The sequence below is a fragment of the Amia ocellicauda genome, chromosome 5 (assembly GCF_036373705.1).
Source record: "Amia ocellicauda isolate fAmiCal2 chromosome 5, fAmiCal2.hap1, whole genome shotgun sequence".
Classification (NCBI taxonomy): domain Eukaryota; kingdom Metazoa; phylum Chordata; class Actinopteri; order Amiiformes; family Amiidae; genus Amia; species Amia ocellicauda.
Genome location: NC_089854.1, coordinates 37,798,068 through 37,819,596, shown reverse-complemented (window position 1 = coordinate 37,819,596; position 21,529 = coordinate 37,798,068). Strand labels below are relative to the sequence as shown.

Genomic DNA, 21,529 nt, shown 5'->3' with positions numbered 1-21,529 from the left:
AATGTCATTCCAGGCCATAATGTTCTGGGTTGTGGACAGTTTGATGATGCGTAAATATAAGAACCAGCAGACCGCCGAGAGCCCAGCAAACATCAAATCGACAGCAGCCTCAAAGGGGACGGGTGATGAGGAGTCACAGGTGAGATTTAAGAGAAGAGCAGCTTTTCTAAAGGCTGGGATTTGTCTAGGTGGTTTCTCCATGCTTCTGTATCAGATCAAAGCAGGTTCATATTTGATAAAATACTTGAAGATCAAATGCCATGAACAAAAAAAAAAAAAAGCTTTATTATGAGCCAAGGGAAATGGTAAATTAATTCCACTTGTGAGGTTGGCACCATGCTTGCTTTTTGAATACATGAGGGAAAAGGATGTTCTGTTTATTTCAGAGGAAGTGACACAGCTGTTTCCCAGTCATTCAGATGATGTTTCCATCAAAATGTTGTATGCCTTCAAGTGGAATATACCATTGAATTGCTTTTTCTTTTGTTGTTGGAAACCTCAGACATATATTAAGTGATATTCAGTCAAACAACATCAGAGAGTGGAAGGAGGCCTCATAGCTCTAGAACTGATGTTGCCTGGAGAAACACTACTGTCTCACTGTGTCATCATGAGACCTTCACCAGTTTTTGAATCATTAACTTGTCCTGCAGCAAAATAATGGTTGTAGTCTGAACATAATATGTGAGGCTGTACACGTGTATAAGTTCAGATCATGCTAATAGGTCACAGTCCACGCAAATGTTGCTGTGTCATGTTTGTATATTTTTCAGAGATACTCTGCAGTTAAGTGTTTGTTTTGAATTAGTAATAAATACATTATATATACATACATACAGTGCCTATATGAAATATTCGCCCCCTTGGACTTTTTTACATTTTGTTGTTACAACCTGACATTTTGGGAGGCAAGAGAATTTTTGTGAGGTAATAGTTAATGAAAAATAAAAATACTGAAATGTCTTTGTCTCAGGAAGTGAATACTTCTCTAACCATGTGATGTGAGTCTTTTGGGGGTAAGTCTCTACCAGGTTTGCACATCTGGATTGTGCAATACTCACCCATTCTTCTTGCCAAAATTGTTCAAGCTCTGTCAAGTTGGAAGGGGATCGTTGATGGGTGGCAATCTTCAGGTCTTGCCACAGATTCTCAACCAGATTCAAGTCCAGGCATTGACTGGGCCACTCTATGACATTCACTTTCTTGTTTTTAAGCCACTTTGACTGTGTTCTTGGGGTCAAGTGTCCTGCTGAATCCCAGTCTTAAGTCCTTTCCAGACTGAAGCAGTTTTTTCTCCATTTAGCTGTGATTGGCTGTGTTGGCTTTTGTTCCAGACATAACGCTTTACATTTAGGCCAGATAGTTCAATTTGTGTTTTTCATTGGACCACAGAATCTTTATACACATCTTTTCACAGTCTCCCACATGACAATTTTCAGAAATGGGTTGATTCTTGCTACTCCACTTCCATACAAGCCAGTTTTGTGGAGTACCTCAGCTATTGTTGACACCTGGACAGTTTCTTCCATCTCACCCATGGAATGCTGTTGGCCTTTCAGAACTGGCATTGGTCTCTTGATCTTCTGGGACCAATGCTCAGTTTGGGAGGAAAGCCTGCTCTAATCAGATTCTGGGTGGTGCTCTATACCTTCTACTTCTTAATAATCGACTTGACTGTGCTCCAAGGGATATGCTGTTAAATTCAATGCCTTAGAGATCTTTTTATACCCTTCCCCTGATCTGTGCCATCATAGTATCTTTGATTTGAATGCACTACCCAACTGTGAGACTTCGCAGAGACGGGTATATTTAATTTGAAATCATGTGAACCATTTGTATTGCACACAGATGGACTCCATTCAATGTATTGAGTGCCATAGCAATGGGTTTGAATACTTATCTATTTAAGACTTTTCAGGTTTTTGTTTTTAGCCGATTTATTTCACCCTCCCATTTTCTAAATGGGGGGCGGGGGGAGTGGAGGAACCTGCTAATTCTGCTATTAACAGAACCATGTGTTACCTATCTCATGCTTCTACACAATCCCCCCCTTTTTTTTCACCCCCCAGAAAATCAGCTTTTTCTGCAAGTATTCTTAATGAAAGGCGGTTTATTACAGTGGCAAGTTGTTGATTGGGAGTGAGATTTATTTACTCTTTCCCATCACACCTGTTCTGCCGATTTGTGGTTTGCAAAACCGCCGGAGGATGTTTTATGGGATCACTCAGGAAGTGGACGATCCAAGGCCGTGACCCTTATCCCTTACTGAAAGCTACTCAGACAGATGTTCGCAATCGACTCCAAGAAATACTGAGTCAGAGAGCTTCTTTCCCTCCAGTGTTCTATGGTACATTTTCCCCTGGAACAGTGCCCCGAATCAGCCCGGCCAGGCCGTGTGAATCTGGTTCGTTCCATGTCATTGTTTGAAGTCTTTGGAAATTCCTGCGCATCTCTGTAATGGAAAGTCTTCTGCCATTCACTTCAGTTCTTTTCTAGTGACCAACATTCGGTGCCTTTGCTCTAGACGCTCAAGACAATCTTATTTTTCACCCCTATGATTTTTCTGCTTGTATGTCCAACTGATTCCTTACTATGCAGGTAGACATGCTTCCATAAACATGGAAATAATGATATGGGGACTACGGGCATATCTACCTCACTTAATTTATTGTGTGTGCACCTTTCAAAGCCATAAAGGTGTAATTTTTCTGAAACCTGCTACCTGCTTGCACACGAAACAAATATTTTATTACTTGCCCAAAAACTATAAAACAAAATGTACTTTTACTGCACATACTGTACTGTAGATTTTTCATTGTCTTGTTTTAGGTTTAGACAACTGAATGCTTGATTTGTGTTTGACAGCGTCCTCCTGAATGCTTGCTCTGGATATACAAAAGTGGTCTTGATGGCCTGTTTCAGCCCCCTCTTACAGTCCACTTCACCCCAGTGTATTATTTTCTGAGCTCATATTACTGGAATCCTAATTGCTAGTGGTCTTTGCTGTCTTGACAACACTCAGAAAATTGGGCAAATAGTAGCTCCATTCTTTCTAGACCAGAGCTGTGTTCTTTTCCTCCTCCGTGCTGGGCATCTGCCAGGGAGCCACACGTCACTCCATTTACTGAGAGGAATGGAAATGACATTTTGAGTGTGTTGCCGTGCAGTGACATGTTTAGAGCCGGGAGGTCATTTTGAAGTCAAGTAGTAATGGCAATTGTTTGAGTACACTTCAGAAGACTCTAAACATGTGGATGTTCATGGTGATTGATTGTAAACATGTAGCAGACACGGGGACTATCTTTGCAGGATCATTCTTAAGGCTTTCTTAATAGCAGTAAGTTTCAGATCTCGCCAGCTTTTTTCATAGTGTATTTAAACCATATTGGTCAACGTTGATGTTCACACAAAAAAATTAGAGCCCATTGTTAAAAGGTTAAAACGTTTTCTTATCCCACGCTGCGCAGTTGACCCACTAAAGCATGCACACGGTGGGGGAAAAGCCTGATCTTTCTGTTAACATCAGGTATCTCTCGTGTTTTTTCCACTAGGTACTGCTGACTGCTGATGATGACGTAGATCCATCAGAAAGCGAGAATGACGGAGGAGACGTGAAGTGTGATGCAGACCAGACAGAGAAAATAAATGCTACAAGCTGTCATATCTAGTACACTTGCTGACCACCGTAATCTATGGTCACTCTTATACCATTTTGGACTATTTTCCAGTACAAGCAGAAACTGGACTTGCCGAAGATATTTCACAAAGTGAGATAAATACCCAATTGTATTGAGGCACTGGGGAAAGGGGGTGTGGTGGGAGTGAGGTTGTGTTTTGGAAGTCACTGACTTATTGCTGCCTTTGACTTGATGTCAGTATACAGCCTTACAAACCACTGTTATTTCACAGTATGTGGAAATGTTACTTTGTTCTATAATATTTTGTATTTGTTGTTTTTTATATATTATTTCTGCTTGGTTTTGAACTTATGGACTTCGCATAGTCCTACATATGCAGTTATACCAAACTATGACTTATACCAAACAACAATTTCAATACTACAAACATTTTTTACAAAAAATATATTACAAATACATTGTAAGTTAAGGATGTAGATGTATGTTTAAGTGAAACAATGAACTAGGATGTAAGGTGTTTTCTTGGGGTGTTTTTTGACCCATTCAAAAAGTTTAATAGTTTATGGTCAAATTCAAAACTGGTGCTAATTGTGAGGTTTGGATGAGCTAAGGAGATTATAACTCTTTAAAGTTAATGTTCACCAAGTTCACATCTCTTAAAAACAGTTGTTTGTTTTGCGTGCAATATACTCGCTCCTTGTACATGTTGGACCAAAGTTTTGAAACTGAGATTAAGCTGAAGACTGTTTTGGGAGTCCCATTCATATTCCATACAATCATTCAATCATCCACTGAGGAACATTGAAGGAATGATTTATTGACTGCCAGTGCTGTCCCTGATTCACTATTGATCAAACTGGAGTCCTTATATGATCGTATACTGGTTTTCACTTTTAAAAAGGAATACATTTGAATTTCCTAAACACTTGTTCATGTTTAAAGAGTCATTTATCATGCGCTGCAAATATAAACAAATACATAATTTCGTTGCTGTGCTCTATAAAAATCGTAGACTATGAAAAACCACAACTTCAGATCTCTACAATATTTACAGTTCTATTTTTTATAAACATTTTTGTTCCCATATTTGTTGCAGGTCTCTGTATTAAAATGACCAATGTAAAACAATTTATTTATAAAGTTATTACATATGTGTACAAGAAGATAAGTGACTTTTGGTTTAGATGTAATGCAATAATTGACTTCTACATATTACAATTTGATGGTACTTCATGGTGGTGCCATATATTTTTTTTCTAGAATCACATATCACTTTCTCTATTCAAATAAAAACGGTTGGGATACCAGACTCCTGTTTTTAAAGACGTTTCTTTATTTATCTTGCAGGTGCTCTCTCTCTGTAGGTGTAAAGTGTCACCAGATCTATAAAATATGTACAAAAGACAGGCAAATATTTTTCAAGTAAAACCCCCAAATAGAAAATTTAATACAAAACTAGTTTATTAAAAAAACAACTGCATATCTAGTTCCGGGTACACAAATACACGCATACACACACTTGCTTAAATGTACACATTTCCACTGCACACTTGAGCATCTCCTGTAAAGTCATAAAGCATTAGAATGTACCCTGTTATATTAGGAGTGATTTGAAGCATCATTACTATATGGTTTAGTCTCGGTTATTAATGTACTGTGTTCGTAATAAAAATATGTAAAGCTTAACTTTCTGCTTTCATACCAACAGCAAGCATTACAGTGTCCCGTGTGCGTTTTGTGATGACAACCAACTATTTAGAAGGCCGAAGAATATATGCACTTGGACGGTCGGTTTGTTCCACCTTCAGACCCTTTGGAGCTCCTGAGAAGGGGAGTGCACTCTCTCTGTGCATGACCGATGGCACACCGAGTTAAAGTGCGTTTGATGTGTTAGTATCAAAGAGGTGTGACACAACATAGTCCTTGTACGTCCCGTCGATCAGTTTAGCTGCATTGTTCTTCACAAACCAGCAGTCCACCCTGTGCTGTCCACTGTATATTTTCCTCTGCTTTTTCACTACTGGGACCAATCTGTCCTTAATCTTCAGGGCAGTGCTTGGGGTCAGGGGCTCCGAGTGCCCCTGTGTCCCATCCTGCAGGCTTTCAGACATCATAGCATTTGTGTCATTCACAAGCAAATGGATGAGGTTCACGTCCTGATAGAGGAACTGACCTGTGAGAGAGGGTAAAAGACGAAGCATCAAAACCGATTCCACAACAGCAGACAAAGCAGGCTGTTCCTGCACAGAGCTTTGTTACGGCAGTTGCTTTAAATATTATAACTGAACTGAGAAAAAGATTTTAAAAAAAGCACATCTTTCACCTGGGAATCATTTGTAGCAGGAATGGATTTTTCAACTGTGAATTTTTTCAATGTAAAAAAGAAAGAAGGATCTTTATTTATTTAATCCATGCATAATACTAATATATTAAGACACTTAAAAAGCATGCAGAGTCATTATTTCAAAGTTACTGAAAAGGGAAAGACAATAGAGGCTTCAGCTGAGTTACTAATGTGTCTAATGCATGAAATTGCTACGTAAAAAACTAAATCTATAATAACCAGGTTATTAAATTCAGACATTAAATAAGACCAACAACAGTTGTGACAAACAAAATAATTAAAATCTGAGAATTCCAACAGATGTAGGTAAAATAACTTTCTGAAGTCAAAATACATTTTCCAAGAGACAATAAATAAAACCAGTAGATACACAGTATTGTTTATATATAATACATGAATCAATATATATATATATATATATATATATATATATATATATGATTTAAATATTTTATTTATTCTAACCAAGGTTTTAATCAGGCTGTCGTAAGAAAACTGCGAGTAAAAGTGGACCTATTTACAAACTACTCTTTGTAGATGAAGTTGAGAGACTGAACTCACTCATCGAGGTCTGAGCCATGCATGTGACTGCAGTCTTTGGGAGCCTTTAAAGTCTCATAGACCCTACTATCTTAGTTACTGCATGAAAGTAATTAAATAAATAATTCATTATATTTTTCAATAGAGCAGGAATTAGGATGAACTTAGTTTGACCAACAATGAGAGAGAGAAAGCAATATAACTAGAACATACCTAAGAGTCCATGCGAGTCATGTGACAGGCCCTTACTGTTGGCGATATAGAAGCCCAGGTGGTCCTTCTGGTAGGGGGCCGGATTCTTGTACTGATGGAGCAGAATGACAAAGCTGATGGATCCCTGCACCGTCACTGTGATATTGGACTTCCCAGCGATGGACACGGCCAGTCCGTCACTTTCCACTGCCAGCGTCTTATCACAAGGCAGCACCATCCTGTCCCTGCCGTCCAGTATGACCTTGCGAGGGGTTATCTCGATATAGGAGCGCCTGGGTTTGTTCACCATGATAGTGATGGTGCTGAAGTATGTGCGTTGTTTCTTGTGGCTGTTGACCGGCGCTGGGGTCCCGATTAATTTCCCATTCGCCGTAACACCTAGAAAAGAGATGACACACCTGTATTTTTAGTCATATTCCCCCCCACACATAAAAATGCACCTTGTTACCTCTCTACATGCACACTCTAGCTATGTTGTGTATATGAAATCTATACCTAGCCACAGTTTATAAAAATAGTTACAAAACACATCTGTTGTCTTGGCTATCATTACTACTATTTAAAAACTGAAATAGTAAAACTGCCAAATATTAAAAATGAAATACAAAAGCATTATTAAACCTCTGTTAAGCAATGGGTAACTTATGGGTTTATATCCAACAGTATGGACTTTCTGTAGGCCAGATAAACGTTTGCCTTACCTGAGTTTTTATGATCAGACACCAGCCTGAGTATGTCTCCTGGCTCCCCGTTGATGTTAAAACACACTGCTATCTTATTCAGAGGAAAATCAACTACAAAGTGTGGGTCACCATCAGCTAAGAGATGAGAGCAGTGTTCATTAGTCACTTCATGTTTGCCAAAGCAATGTACCATGTTAATAGAAAGAACAGGAGAATTGGAGTATCTCCTATAATAGCAGACATCTCTCTTTAAGACCTTTATTAAAGGTAAAAGCAGTACTGGGAAATTGAAAAATGAATGATAACAATTATGAGGCACCATTAAAGCAGTTCGGAGATATTACCACAAAGGACATTGATAGCCTGGTTCAACTGAATTTGTGTGGGAACATTTTTTTTTTTTTTTTTTTTTTTTTAAGATATATGTGACATACACTTCTTAAACTTTAAAGTGGAGACATAGTTCCACAAACCAACGTCCTCTGTGGCCAGCAGAATTAAATAGAGGCTGTTTCTCTGAATTTCCCAGACTTCCTACACCAATTAGAGCACATAAACAAGAAATAACTGAGACTTGGAAGTATGTCAAGCACGTTATCATTTGAACCATTTTAACATTGATAATTACCATTTACAAAACAACTAAATTACAAGCCTCTCCGTGCGATCCATGAATACAGTATTTTTCCTTCAACACAAATGAATAGCCTCGATGCGAACAATACAGATGTTTCTTACCTGTCCACAACAATAACAATTTAACGCACTTATTGTACAAGTAGAAAACAAAATACTCATCAGGAGACTCCAAATTTACCTGACGTTTTTGAAAAGGTTAACATTTTCTTCCCAGACTTTTTACCCGTCGAACCTATAGATCAAACAGAACAATTGGAGTGAGCATTGGAAGATAAATCAAATGACTTTCAAACTCAGATAACAAAAGTCTTGCAAAACACTTTAGTGTGCTTTCAGTGAGCCTGAGGCATAACCTATAACCTAATGTGAAATCTAACCATTACTTCGATTCATTTTTAATGAGACAAGAAAAAAACATTTCTGTAGAATAATACCCTAACAAAATCAGAAACTTGATTATATCTATTCAGATGATGTTTCCTGGGAGTGGTATACAATTACACTGATTAAGGTATTTGAGTCTTTAAATAGAATTACAGCTGCAGGATGTTGCATTTAATAATCAGCACTGAAGACATTAATTTGACTCAGTTTGTCTAATTTCTTCCTATTTCAATCATTAATCAGCACAAACATTGACTGCTGTTCTGCCACGCCTTGCCTCAAGCGCCCGGCTACCATAGGCTCGCTCTTTCTCCTCTCTTGCCCCTATTGGTGGAATGAGCTGCCCATCAGCTTTAAGACTGCAGTCTATAAAAATCCTTTCAGCCCTTCCTAATTAAGGCACACCTGTTTAGATGACATCTGTAGACCATTCCAATCTTATCTTACACTTCAGCTGTGTTTGTAAAAGCCTGAATAAATGTGTCTGCAAAATCATTTAATAATAATAATAATAATAATAATAATAATAATAATAATAATAATAATAATGGTGTTAGTTATTATGTGGCCGGGGACACTTCACCTGGCTGCTCAGTGCTCCTGTGTAGGCTCTGGGGTTTCTCTCTGTAAGTTTCTTCCGATGGCTCTGGAACTTCCTCCGTCACCCCGTCCATTTGAACGTCAGGCTTCTCCAGGACCATTGAGGTCAGAGGGGACAGGAAGTGGTAGTTTAAGGACAGGTTCGTGGCCTTCTCGGAGAGCTCCTCCCTCTGCTTGCTGCCCGTGCTCCGCATACGAGATTTGAGTGTTTCTTTGATGCTCATGAAGCCCCACAGTCTCTCGATGTAATCCTTCTCCACAGCCGTATTATCCAAGGCCTTTATGACTTGCTCTGCTTCTCTCTCTTTCTCTTTCACGGGCACCTCAGACTCCAGCATGATACTCTTGTCACTGTTGCTGGCGGTGATCTGGACATGCAGGGAGTCCGTGTTCTGATCCATTAGCTTGCCGGCGACGACAATTTCGGACCCGTTAAAATAATTGGTGAAGAAGTTCTGCGTTACGTATTGCACGGCATCCTCTGTGTATCCCACCTGGATATTGGACAGGAGTGGAGTGCCAATTTCATCATAAAACCTGAAGGGGTCAACATAATAAATATATAAATACATACTTTGGTCACAAAGTACAAATCTGTTCCAAATCACAGTGTAATTTACTGTTAGAAGGCACAAAATGCAATAGGGTATAACTTTGTTGATTGTGATTGGCAGTTGAGTCAAAGTTTGCATTTGTTTCAGTTTGTTTTCAACTCTAAAACAGATGCAGATCTTTCATGCAAGTAGGTGACAACAACTGGAACTGGAATGAAAGCCAGAGAGCACAGGGACTCATCCAGGACCAGGGCTGGGGAACACTGTGCTAAGGGGATCACTAACCCTTTGAGCATCACGTTGGCATCCGACTCCTCGTTGATCCGTCTCATCACGCCACAGTTTTCCAGGGCCATGTGTTCCAGCAGCCTGTAGTCCACGTCATTGCCGATGCCTATGGTGAAGATGCAGAACTTTTCTTGCACTGCTCCCTTGGTGTTGCTAAGGATGCTGGGAGACTGGGTCACCCCCACTGTGGGACGGCCATCGGTCAGGAAGATGATGAGAGACACGCTGTTCTGAGCACTCTTGTCGCTGGCCAGGTAGTCACTCAGTAAGGAAGAGCCAGATTGGATGGCTCCATCTATATTAGTGCCTAGAAAACAGAGATTGCTTTGATGAAAAGGGTGTACTGTGCACAACACCATGAGGGTTTTTAAACACTTCAGTATAAAACCTACAATCATAACATGTTTATGAATTAATTCACTATTATTCTATAGTTTTTTTATTCTAGTGTATTATTTTATTATATAACCTGCATGCACAGTTTTAAGCATTCATTTTCTCTCTTCTTGTAGGAGTAATAATTCAAATAATTCAAAATAATTTTGTTGGATTTGGGAGCTGTTTCTCCAGTTTATAGGGAAAAAGCTGCTGACTCAATTTCTGCTGAATATTTACCTCTACTGGGGTTCAAAAGGTAGATGAATTTCTTGGCATCACGGATGTTGTTTGGTGTTACAGGCACTAGCTGTCCTGGCTGCCAGACTTTAATTTTACTAGAGAAACTCACAAAATTAAAGTGGTCTTGTGGACGAAGATCTTTGAGGATGGTGAAGAGAGCTTCCTTAGTCTGAAAGGAACAGCAGAGATATTTTAAGACAAGCAGATGATCCAAAGCATTTTAGCAAAATAGCAATCTATTTGAATCTGTGTTGACATCTCCTAAGATAGTATAAATCCCGACTTGCAAAACAAATGCAATAGAAGTCTTGGGAGGTTCAGCAGAAATTATGTAAACATAAGAAAACAGGAACAAATATGAAGACAGCCCACCACACAGACACAGTCAATTCAATACTAATGGTAGATTTGCGCATAGTTTGCCCCCAAGGAAAATCTGCCCTATATTGTCTGACTGTTTGTAAGCAGTTTTAATTGATCTCAGTTCCAAGTCAAGTTCCAAGTCTCAGAGCCACTGGACTCTCAGACAAGCCAGCTGAGAAGTTGCTCAAGTCGCCGCAGCTAAGTAACGCTTTCTCTCAAGTTTCCTCGTTTAGTTAAGTTACATAGACTGTTTACGTGGTTTGTTGTTTAGCTACGAATTGTATATCTTGCACCTGTATTGTCGGAAAAGCAGCGACTGTTTGTTAGTATGTTAGTGAATTTAGCCAGTAACCTAGCGCACTCGAAAGCGTTACACTGTGTAGGCTGTGATTATTTAGCATTTGTTTAACATTACTACGAGCTATTTTTCAGTGTATTCAGATATTAAGCGGCCAGTAATTGTGCTATTAGCAGTCCTGCATGGGAGGGAGGGCCATCCTGACCAGCCTTGTGAGTTTATTGTCTAATACATCTTAAATTAGCCGGTGTGTTTGTGTCGTTGCCACTGGACTCTCGGACAAGCCAACTGAGAAGTCGAAATCTCCGCTCTGTCTCCCCCTCCACCCTTGCTTCCACTGCCCTCACTCTCTTGACTTCCATTGATTGTTTTTCAAATCTATCTGTCAACTGTGCTACCTCCTCTTTGTTCTCCTCCCTCACCTCCTCCCTTGACTCTCTCTGTCCTCTCGCGTCTCGTCCTGCCCATCCCTCCCCTCCTCAGCCTTGGCTCTCTGCTGTTCTCCGTGCAACCCGAACTAGTCTGCGTGCCGCCGAACAAAAGTGGAAAAGGACCAAACTCCCAGCCACAATCTCTCTTCGAATGCACTATCAACAACCCTCGCAAACTCTTCTCCACCTTCTCCTCCCTCCTTGCCCCCCCCCCTCCTCCTCCCTCATCTCTCACTGCTGATGATTTCGCCTCCTTCTTCTCCTCCAAGATTGCAGACATCCGCAGGCTCTTCAATACTCCACCCTCATCTCCCATCACACCGAAACCTCCCACCGACCTAGCTTCCTTTTCTTCATTTTTACCTCTCTCAGATGCTGAAGTTTCTGCTCTCCTCCTACGTCACAAACCCACAACATGCGACCTGGAACCTCTCCCTTCTCGTCTCTTCCAAGCAACCGCTCCTGATCTTCTCCCCTTCATCTCCTCCCTCCTCAACTCCTCACTCCTCTCTGGCTGTTTCTCCTCTGCATTTAAACAAGCTGCTGTCATCCCACTGCTCAAGAAACCAACCCTTGATGCCACCTCTCCTCAGAACTACCGCCCTGTCTCCCTACTTCCCTTCCTCTCCAAGACTCTCGAGCGGGTGGTCCACCATCAGCTCTCTGACTTTCTGTCCTAACACTCACTCCTTGATCCTCTGCAGTCCGGCTTCCGCACAGCTCACTCCACTGAAACGGCTCTCCTGGCTGTCACTGACTCCCTCAGCCGTGCTCGGGCGGCCTCCCTCTCCTCAGTCCTCTTCCTCCTTGACCTCTCTGCAGCATTTGACACCGTCGATCACTCCATCCTCCTCTCCTGCCTCGCTGACTTTGGGATCTCTGGGACTGCTCTCACCTGGTTCTCCTCCTACCTCAGCGACCGGTCCTACCAAGTGACATGGCAAGGCTCCTCATCCACCCCCCAACCTCTACTCACAGGTGTTCCCCAAGGCTCCGTCCTGGGCCCGCTCCTGTTCTCTCTCTACACTCACTCCCTGGGCCCCCTCATCGCTTCCCATGGCTTCTCCTACCACTTCTACGCTGATGATGCCCAGATCTTCCTGTCTTTTCCCTCTTCTGACCCTCTCATCCCCACGCATCTCTTCCTGCTTGTCTGCCATTTCCGCCTGGATGCACTCGCACCACCTCAAGCTCAACCTCTCCAAATCAGATCTCCTCTTTTTCCCCCACTCTTCCTCACCTTCTGCTGACCTCCCCATCTCGATCCACTTGGAATCCACCACACTCTCTCCTTCTTCTTCTGCTAAAAATCTAGGAGTCACCCTCGATCCTGCGCTCTCCTTCTCCCAGCACATCACCATGCTGACACACACCTGCAGATTCTTCCTGAGCAACATACGCCGGATCCGTCCCTTCCTAACCGACAACTCAACTCAGCTACTCGTCCAGTCACTGGTCCTCTCCCACCTGCACTACTCCACTACTCCACTACTGCAACTCCCTCCTGGCCGGCCTGCCTGCATCCACTACCCGCCCACTCCAGCTCATCCAGAACTCTGCAGCTCGTCTGGTATTCTCTCTGCCACGATTCGCACACGCTACTCCACTGCTCCGCTCCCTCCACTGGCTCCCGATAGCGGCACGCATTCAGTTCAAGACTTTGACCCTCACCTACCGCTGTCTTGACCATACTGCACCAAGCTACCTTCAGTCACTCGTCTCTCCATACATCCCCTCCAGACCACTGCGCTCCTCCAGTGCCAGAAGGCTAACTCTGCCTCCTCTCCACTCTCCTTCCTGCAGAGCCCGCTCCTTCTCATCCCTGGCCCCTAAGTGGGAACGACCTGCCCACCGAAGTCAAAACAGCAGAGTCCTTGACCTCATTCCGGCGCTTACTCAAGACGCATCTCTTCCGACAGCACTTGTAATATTAGTCCTCTTTCCCTGCTAGATAGCACTTCAGCTTATTATGCTCCTCGCGTTCTTGATTGTTTTCCTCCTTACTGCCTTTCCCGTAGCCCTCGTCTGTAACCCTACATCTTGACAGCACTTAGCTTTCACCGTCCAGGATGTAGGAAGTCTCTTACTGTACTTGTGTAAATTGTAATTGGAATTTGTAAAATGTATTATTTTTAAGTGTTATGTTGCTAAGTTGAATTTGTAATGATTGATGCCTTGTACTTCTCTGTATTTTTGCACTTATGTTGTAAGTCGCCCTGGATAAGGGCGTCTGCCAAGAAATAAAAAAACCAAAAAATTAATAATAATAATAATAATAATAATAATAATAATAATAATAATAATAATAAAAATGATTCTTCGCTGTGCAATGATAATACTATTGGTTTTAGTTATTTATAGGTAATTGCATATATATTTATTGGTTGTAAATGTCTTTAAACTATTTCAGAGTAATTACCATTTTAATTTAATTTATAATATGAGCACTGTTGCATTTTTATGTTTTAATGGGTTCACCTGTGTGTGAACTTTGGTAAATATGCCATGACACTCACTCATTTAAGGTGGCTATGGCTGGATACAGTTTTAAGGACCATTTAAAATGACAACAGTATGAACCAGAACAATCTAAAATTGTAATCCAGCCATACCACCACCTTCAAAGAAGTCATGACACAACTCTAATTTCATGGCTTTCTTCCACCATGTATACACGATCATTGTGTCTCCCGTATCGCCATTCAAAATGATGTCACGGGGGGAAGAAAATAGTCACACATAATTCTTATCCTACTGACCTTTATGCAGCTCTGGTAGGACTTGCCTGGCAACTCCAGATACAAATAAAGCGTCACTGCTTGACTATGTTGTCAATAGGTCAATGGGCAATGACCTGTCATGTACAGTGTGCACATTCTCACTGATGTTTGTGATGAAATGAGTGGTTAGTGGAAAAAAGTGGTTCTGCCCTATGATGTCTGGTGCACCAACCCGATCCTTGAAGAGATTTGACTTGTCAATAAAAGGTTCAAAAGTGTTTACTCTTCAGCTGAGGAATGTGATGTCAGCTCCACAATCAGGACAAGCCATCAGGCAAGAGCACATTGACTGAGAGCCCTCGCCCTACGCATCACAATACTCACACACAACGATTCATGCACTGAAAATGATCGCTTCACAATGACTGCCTCATTGTCGTGCCACTACAGCCCCCACTTGTTCTGCATTGCACAGCTTTCCATTGAAGGACTTCAAATCCTTATTTTCCATATTTAAAAAAAAAAATTACAAGAAAGAGGACACTGTAGCTGGACTGGACACGGCTTATGAGTTGATTTTGAATTACCGACTAATTCCATTGTCCAACATCAAGACACTGCACAAATCCAAGCATACTGACATACAACACACTATCTGTGATAGGATTGATTGTTTGGTAAAATTGATTCTGCCCTAGAAACAAACATCTCTCTTTATTCCATACTTAGCCATCTTGTGGTGGGTCAGCTGTTTAAAGCCTGTCAGAAATGTGTTGGATGCAACGTATTTCTTATTTTTCTGGAATTCCCATCACATTTTCTCTTACAATCACAGAAAAAAAAATTGGAATAGCAAAAGAGGGATAGGAGCCAGACTATTTCCCTTGTGTCACGATCTGTGGGTGTTTCATTTGTCCTCCTCTGAACTGCTCAGTTACGTGGTCTCTGTATAAAATGCAAGTATTTCTTCACAACGTCTTATGCTGTGCTCCATAAGGAGATAAAAACAACTCTAGGGTTTCACAATTAACTCTGGTTTCACAATTAACTGGAATTCTACTAAATGAGGCTGTGTTTTCTTGCATCAGCTCTTATTTACCACCTGATCTTTTCAATTAACTATTACATTTTCTAGCCATTTTTTGTCATATTGTGATTTGCTTGACAGAAAATCCAGACAAAGTATTGTAAACATACACAAACCTACATGATTTGGTAACTCAACATTCCAAAAGGTGACTTGCCTGTCGAATTTTGGTTCCAACCATAGAAGCGCTGGTGTCAATAACAAAAACAATATTCTTACGTACAGCTGGTAGGTCTTTTGGTGCAAAGTAGTGCACAAAGTATCCATTTAAGACCTAGAGCAAAAAAAAGAAAAAATTGAAGAAAACATTCACATATTTATTTCAAATAGAAAAAATATGTTTAAAACTTTTACCAGGATAAAAGATGTTTAAATGTTTTTCAGCATTTTATTGATTCATCATAACAATTTGAGGTCAATAAAAAATATTGAAATATAAGAACAAACAAGAGGAACCCCTTAGTCCCATCTTTTCTGTTTGGTTTGCAGTAATTTGTTGATCTCAGGAAAGAAGCTCAACATGGTTTGAACATTACATACATATATTTAATAAAAACATCCTCAATGTGTCAGAATTATTTTGTGTTACCAAGGTTATTTCCTATATATTTCTTGTTTATGATCATTAGTGTTCCTGGGAATAAAAAGTGGGTGGGCCTTCAGAGAGATTTACTAATTCTCTGCCAATGCACACAAATCAGCTCCCCAAATATCAGCATCTGCTGTTTAGTTAGTGAGGTTTGCATAGTATGACTGTCTTTTAACTGTGAGAAATGAAACCAGAATTGCCTGTACTATAATCTTCAGTATTGCCGGAAGACTGTATTCCTAAGTCCATAATACATACATGTATTTTATATTTGGAGAATATATGGTAAATAAATATATGGATTAGAGTCAAAAATATATTTTAAATATACAAAAAAGAGTCAACATTTGGTATATGAAAAATTATACATCATCTACCACATATTAAGACATATTTGTTCCATATGGGAAAATGCATGTATTACTACTCTATTATGTTTATTAGTAATAAGATTATGTGCACTTTGATTGCTACTATATCGTGATCTGGTTGGTCTGAAACGGTCTGACGTCTGTCATGGGGTCACTCAGTTATTTTGAGTCTTTTAAGAGTCTACCTGAAAGTCGCCAATCCCCAGCTCCCTCTCTACATCATATCGTACAACAAAATCCCCCAGGATGCCATTCGTTGCTATCCTGGCTTGCTGCACAAGGCTTGGTCTGAATGTAACTTTGCATGTTGTCTTATTCTGCTGAATAACAGTTGATATAGGAGCTGTGGGTTTACCTGCATGTAAAAGAAAGTACAAAAATTAGTTGTGTTTGAACCAGCGTCTGAGCTCACTGTACACGAACAACGTATGCATGGCTTCTGTTACACAACAGCTTCCAACTTTACCAAGATGTGGGGTCAATATTAACTGAACTTTAACTTAATACTTAACCAGTGTGGCTTACTTATGTTTTTATTTTTTGTCAGCAGGGCATTTGTTGCATACAGAGCAGATAAAAAACAAGAAAAAGAAGGCCACCCTATACACACACTCACATATATTAGTGAAATCCACATGTTAAGCATTACCACCAAGTTTTCCACCTTAGACCCCGTTTAGAAAGGAGTCGGTATCAATATCAGTGAGGATTAAGTTAGAATTCAATCTCACTTTGATGATATTACTTTTGTACACTTACTGTAAAACATCTATATACATTTAAATAGATGCCGGGCCTAACAAGGGATTGACTTCATAGGCTATACACAGGCTTAAATCAATAGAAAGTCAATGAGGTTTTGTGTTTGTATACTCTTTAAAATCTGTGTTGTCAAGGTCATGTCAAGTGCAATGCAACCTGTTTTTGCCTTTGAAATTGTAATTCTGGGGGGCTTATTTACCTAAATAAAGAAGGTGTAATCCTGGCCATATAAGACAATGAGCTTTTGACAGCTTCATTGCTAATTACTTCCCAAACAGAGAACAGGCATTCTCTTGGGCGGCTGTCAGTTTTTCTATTCATTGTTTGGATATCTGCTGTTTCTCAGTACAACACATGTTACGCATGACTGTAACAAGCAGCTTTGCAGTGCAAGAGAAAACATGGTTTGCTAAATACATATACTTAGGTGTGATGACACTTTGCTATATTATATTGGCCCAATTCCTTGATTCCATTCATAACTATGAAAATAAATATATGAGAGTGATGGATAACCATTCAGACTGATCAACAGATGAATACATATTAAATGTTTATTTGAGAATATAATGTTGTCTTCATTCTATCAAATAGGGTCATATTCCTAATATATTTTTCTGAAGAAAAAATTGCATGGATCAAATAAAAAAACATACTGAATTGTGGAATAGCTATTTATAGATATTAACAGGCATATTTCAAAATATTCATTTTATCATTCTTCATTGATATTTTGTCTTAATCACTACTTTTTCCTCAAATGCAAATTGTGCATAATATTTGTTTGTTTGTTTATTTATTTATTTATTTCAAGATAGAAACATCAGATATGGAAGAATCATACTTACTAGTAGCAGTATTCTTAGCATTTCTCAGTGGCAGGACTTCAAGGCCTGTTATGCCAGAATGCTCCAATATCGTCACTTCTACTGACAGCTTGCTGACCAATTGAAGTGGTCGCACACTGGTCACATGTTCGTATTTTCCCAGACGTCTCTGCAGTAACTCCTCGTAGGTCAGAAGGAAAATGGCCTTATTTTTTCCAGGGATGTTGGCAGCTATGCGAAAGGTCTCCACCTCACTTTCACTGTAGACAAAAGAAATGTCACTAACATAAATTGCATCCAAAGATTGAAAATTGATTTTAAATGCCAAGAGAAACCTTTAGAGATCTTAAATGGCCAGTTTCACAGGCCATTTCTTAGTTATTTCTTCATTATTCCTGAAAATCTCAGCTCACATATTGTATTCTAATGCGAACAGGAAACGGTTCCATATACTCACATTTTCCACTTAAAATAACTTTAACAAATTAAGACGTATACAATGCCAGTAGCTTTCCATTGACTTATATAATATAATATTGTAAAAAAGATACTTACCATGAATAAGAAGACATTTAATGTATTCAGAGCAACCACACTGCATAAATTAATACATGCTTCATCTTTATCAGACAACACTTCCATTAGAGCTATACTGTAATTAATATGACTATGTTGGAAACAAACAGCTACACTACCAGTTTAAACTGCATTTGATCTACAGCTTATATTTTCCATCTAACACTTATTACACACACCAATGTCAAACATTTCCAGTCTACAATGTGTCTTCCAAAATGCAATCTCCTATTCAAAATACTGTAGTGCCTTCCACCCATGTATTTCTTATACCTATTTCCCATTTTATCATCTTTGCCTGGTGTTGTATCTCCATTCTTCTTGTCATGTTTTTTCTCTTTCACTTTCACCTCACTTGGGTAGACTCTCCCTCCAATGATCCTACAATAAAAAAAAATACACAAGTTGAGGTGGGTGACCTTACACAATACACAAGGTTAGTGATGATGACTCCATGTCTTCATCAGATTGCTGGTTTGAGTTCCATCCATACTGGTCTGCTGGTCTCAGGACTCAAGTCTATAACAAGGAAATGTTGCTTTGCGATGATATTCCCTGGTGCAAGACAGCAGCTCCTTGTGAAGAGAAATGCAATGAAGCTCAGTAACTAACCCACATTTAGCTTTATCTGGTGCACAGAAAATAAGGGTACCCACTTCCAAGGTTATCAGTGATGTGCAGCAATGGAGAGAAACAATGACTGGGCCATTCCGAACAGGAGAAAAAGACTAAATAACTCTTTAAGAAAAGACCACACAAAGCAAGATAAGACTGCTGAACAAAGCCGATTTCTATTAAATGTTCGAGACCAGAGCTGACACATTTTCTTCTTGGACACAAAGACACCAAGATGAAGATAGGGCAGTTCTAATGATAAGCTTAACAATTGCTTCTCCTTCTTAATCCTCTTAGTAGATTTTTTTACTATTATTTTATTTCAGCTATGGGGATTTTTCTATCAATGTCACTCAGATACTCACACAGTCAAATTGGAGACAAAGGCAGCAGCTGCGATCTGCATCTGGAAGACACCCTCCTTGGCCGTGGACAGTCTGTTGAACATGGTGCAGGACACGGCAGTGAAAGCATACCGAGAGATAATCGTGGTTTTCACTGAGAAGTCCTGAATGTGAGGCTTACTCTCCTGCAAGAAGAGGGGAACAAATCAAATACTCTGTTTTAAGTCATTTTCATTCTATATGCTTTAAAAGTGTTTGTTTCAATTGTTATGTGTGACAGCTGCTGTATGTTTTATTTATTTATTTATCACAATCAATTCGGTTTGCTTTGGCCCCTGTTAAATCTGTCAATGTATAGCGTGTAATAGTTATACATCCCTAGCATTTCGCAAATCCACAAGCTTCATCTCATAAGAAAGACAGCACCCATTGTTCGGTTGTTTAAATGCATATAACTTTTATGGAGTTCGACAGTTAATAAGTACAGATCTGTGTCTGAGTGAACTGCTAGTGTTTATATAATGTATTTAACACAAGACTTATGACCTTGCAGAAATATAAACCCTATTTGAAAAGTCTTCTTTCAAACTAGGTCTAATGCACTCCAGCACTGGTTTTGCAACAGGAACGATGTGGTCACAGTCACACACATTTCGAAAAGTTTGGAAGGATGACAAGTCACCATGCATCTATTTATTTACTTAGTTAGTCATTATATTCCCCAAACATCTGCCCATCAATCCCCCTTGCCATTTAGTAAAACATAAGGATACAAAGTTGTCAATATAGAATGATGAATTGTGCATTGTGTTAACAGGAAAAGTATATTGCCTACCAAAATCCCCATACACACTTTCTAAACCAGAAATTGAACTTGTTGCACTTGTATTACCTTTTTCTGCAGAGAGGCAGCCTGTCTTGCGACTCTGGGAGCAGCCTGTGAAACAAACACATCACAATTCACATCCAGTCACGGATTTCACTACACAGCGAGCTGACAACATGTGGCAGCACAACACACACACACACACACACACACATTTGAACAAGCCCCGCTGGTTGCTGATTTCACCCACACTGCGCATCACACCTGCGCCGCAGCCCGCGCACTCACTCACCGCCGCCGGCTGCGGGTTGACGACGACGTCAGAGTCGCACCGGCCCAGCACCGCGCCGCTCAAACACAGTAATAACGCCGGCAGCCGCATGGTGAGCCCCGGAGCATGTGCTTCCTCGGGAGATGAAGCTGAGCTGCCCAGAGAAGTGCTCGGCGGCGGAGGTGTGCTGAAAGTAGCGCACATACCGAAGACTGGCCGGCAGCCCAGGGTCCCGCCTCCACCCGCCCAGGCGCGCAAGAGCCGCGGGCATCCAGACGGGGCGAGACGGAGGATTAACCCTCGCCACGCCGCCTCCCTCGCTTGAACTGCGTTTGATTCGTGTTGTAGCCGTGGTTGTCGATGGTATCAAGTATGATAAACTTGATCAATACCTTATTTCATTTTAGGCCTACCTGCTGTAGGTTATAGCCCACCATGCAGGCAGTTTCTTCCCTTCTTTCTTTCTTTTTTGCTACGACAGACTTTGGAGCCGTTATTGGGGGGGGGGGGTATTCTGCTGCTGGAAGATACAAAATATGAACCAGTTGATCAGTCCTTTATTATTATTGTTTTACTTACTCAGTTCATGCTATAGTACGACTTAAACGTCATGCATGGGTTTGAAGCGCCTGTATATTAAATTATTGAAATGCGCACAATCACGGTCCTTATTATGAAATGATGTTGGCATCATTTCAATGCAAGACGTTATAGCTAGTTAGTTGGTTAGTTATACAGTACTTTGTATAAAATCCTTTGTCATATCCTGAGCGCCACCTAGTGACAAGCTGTGGAGTTAATCTGGGAGCGGGGTTGTCCATCTCAGAATTACAACAATCAGACTTCAATAACTGAGTGTACTAATAATAGTGAAATTCATATTGAATATACTAGTATACAGTTGTTGTTGTTTTTTTAATTAAGTGGTGGGGAGACTGCTCTGCAAAT

The 21,529-nt window shown here is 40.3% G+C and overlaps 2 protein-coding genes across 2 annotated transcripts in view; one reads left to right on the top strand and one right to left on the bottom strand.

Annotated features, from left to right (window-relative positions):
- tmem110l (transmembrane protein 110, like) overlaps nt 1–4,947 on the top strand; it is a 28,088-nt gene extending 23,141 nt beyond the window's left edge. Inside the window, exons 7-8 of the mRNA XM_066705094.1 lie at nt 14–139; nt 3,552–4,947. Of these exons, the coding sequence (XP_066561191.1) occupies nt 14–139; nt 3,552–3,668 (243 nt within the window). The 3' untranslated portion in view covers nt 3,669–4,947. The remainder of the gene's footprint in view (nt 1–13; nt 140–3,551) is intronic.
- Nucleotides 4,948–5,081: 134 nt separating this feature from the next.
- Nucleotides 5,082–20,846, bottom strand: itih5 (inter-alpha-trypsin inhibitor heavy chain 5). The gene is made up of 14 exons (XM_066705093.1): nt 20,603–20,846; nt 20,377–20,421; nt 19,506–19,669; nt 18,799–18,906; nt 17,971–18,209; nt 16,546–16,715; nt 15,558–15,674; nt 10,499–10,670; nt 9,881–10,190; nt 9,025–9,578; nt 8,236–8,289; nt 7,437–7,553; nt 6,736–7,113; nt 5,082–5,811 (listed from the first exon to the last, which is right to left on the bottom strand). The coding sequence occupies exons 1-14, from the start codon at nt 20,783–20,785 to the stop codon at nt 5,510–5,512; spliced, it is 2,913 nt and encodes a 970-aa protein (XP_066561190.1). The 5' UTR covers nt 20,786–20,846; the 3' UTR covers nt 5,082–5,509.
- Between the last annotated feature and the right edge of the window lie 683 nt (nt 20,847–21,529).

Excerpts from the sequence above, each read along its gene's own strand:
- itih5 (XM_066705093.1), bottom strand. The coding sequence starts at position 20,785 with ATGTGCGCTACTTTCAGCACACCTCCGCCGCCGAGCACTTCTCTGGGC. Across the intron at positions 15,675-16,545 it reads TGGGGATTGGCGACTTTCAG|GTCTTAAATGGATACTTTGT; the intron begins GTAGACTCTTAA and ends TTTTTGCTCTAG. Across the intron at positions 5,812-6,735 it reads TGACTCGCATGGACTCTTAG|GTCAGTTCCTCTATCAGGAC; the intron begins GTATGTTCTAGT and ends CCTCTCTCACAG.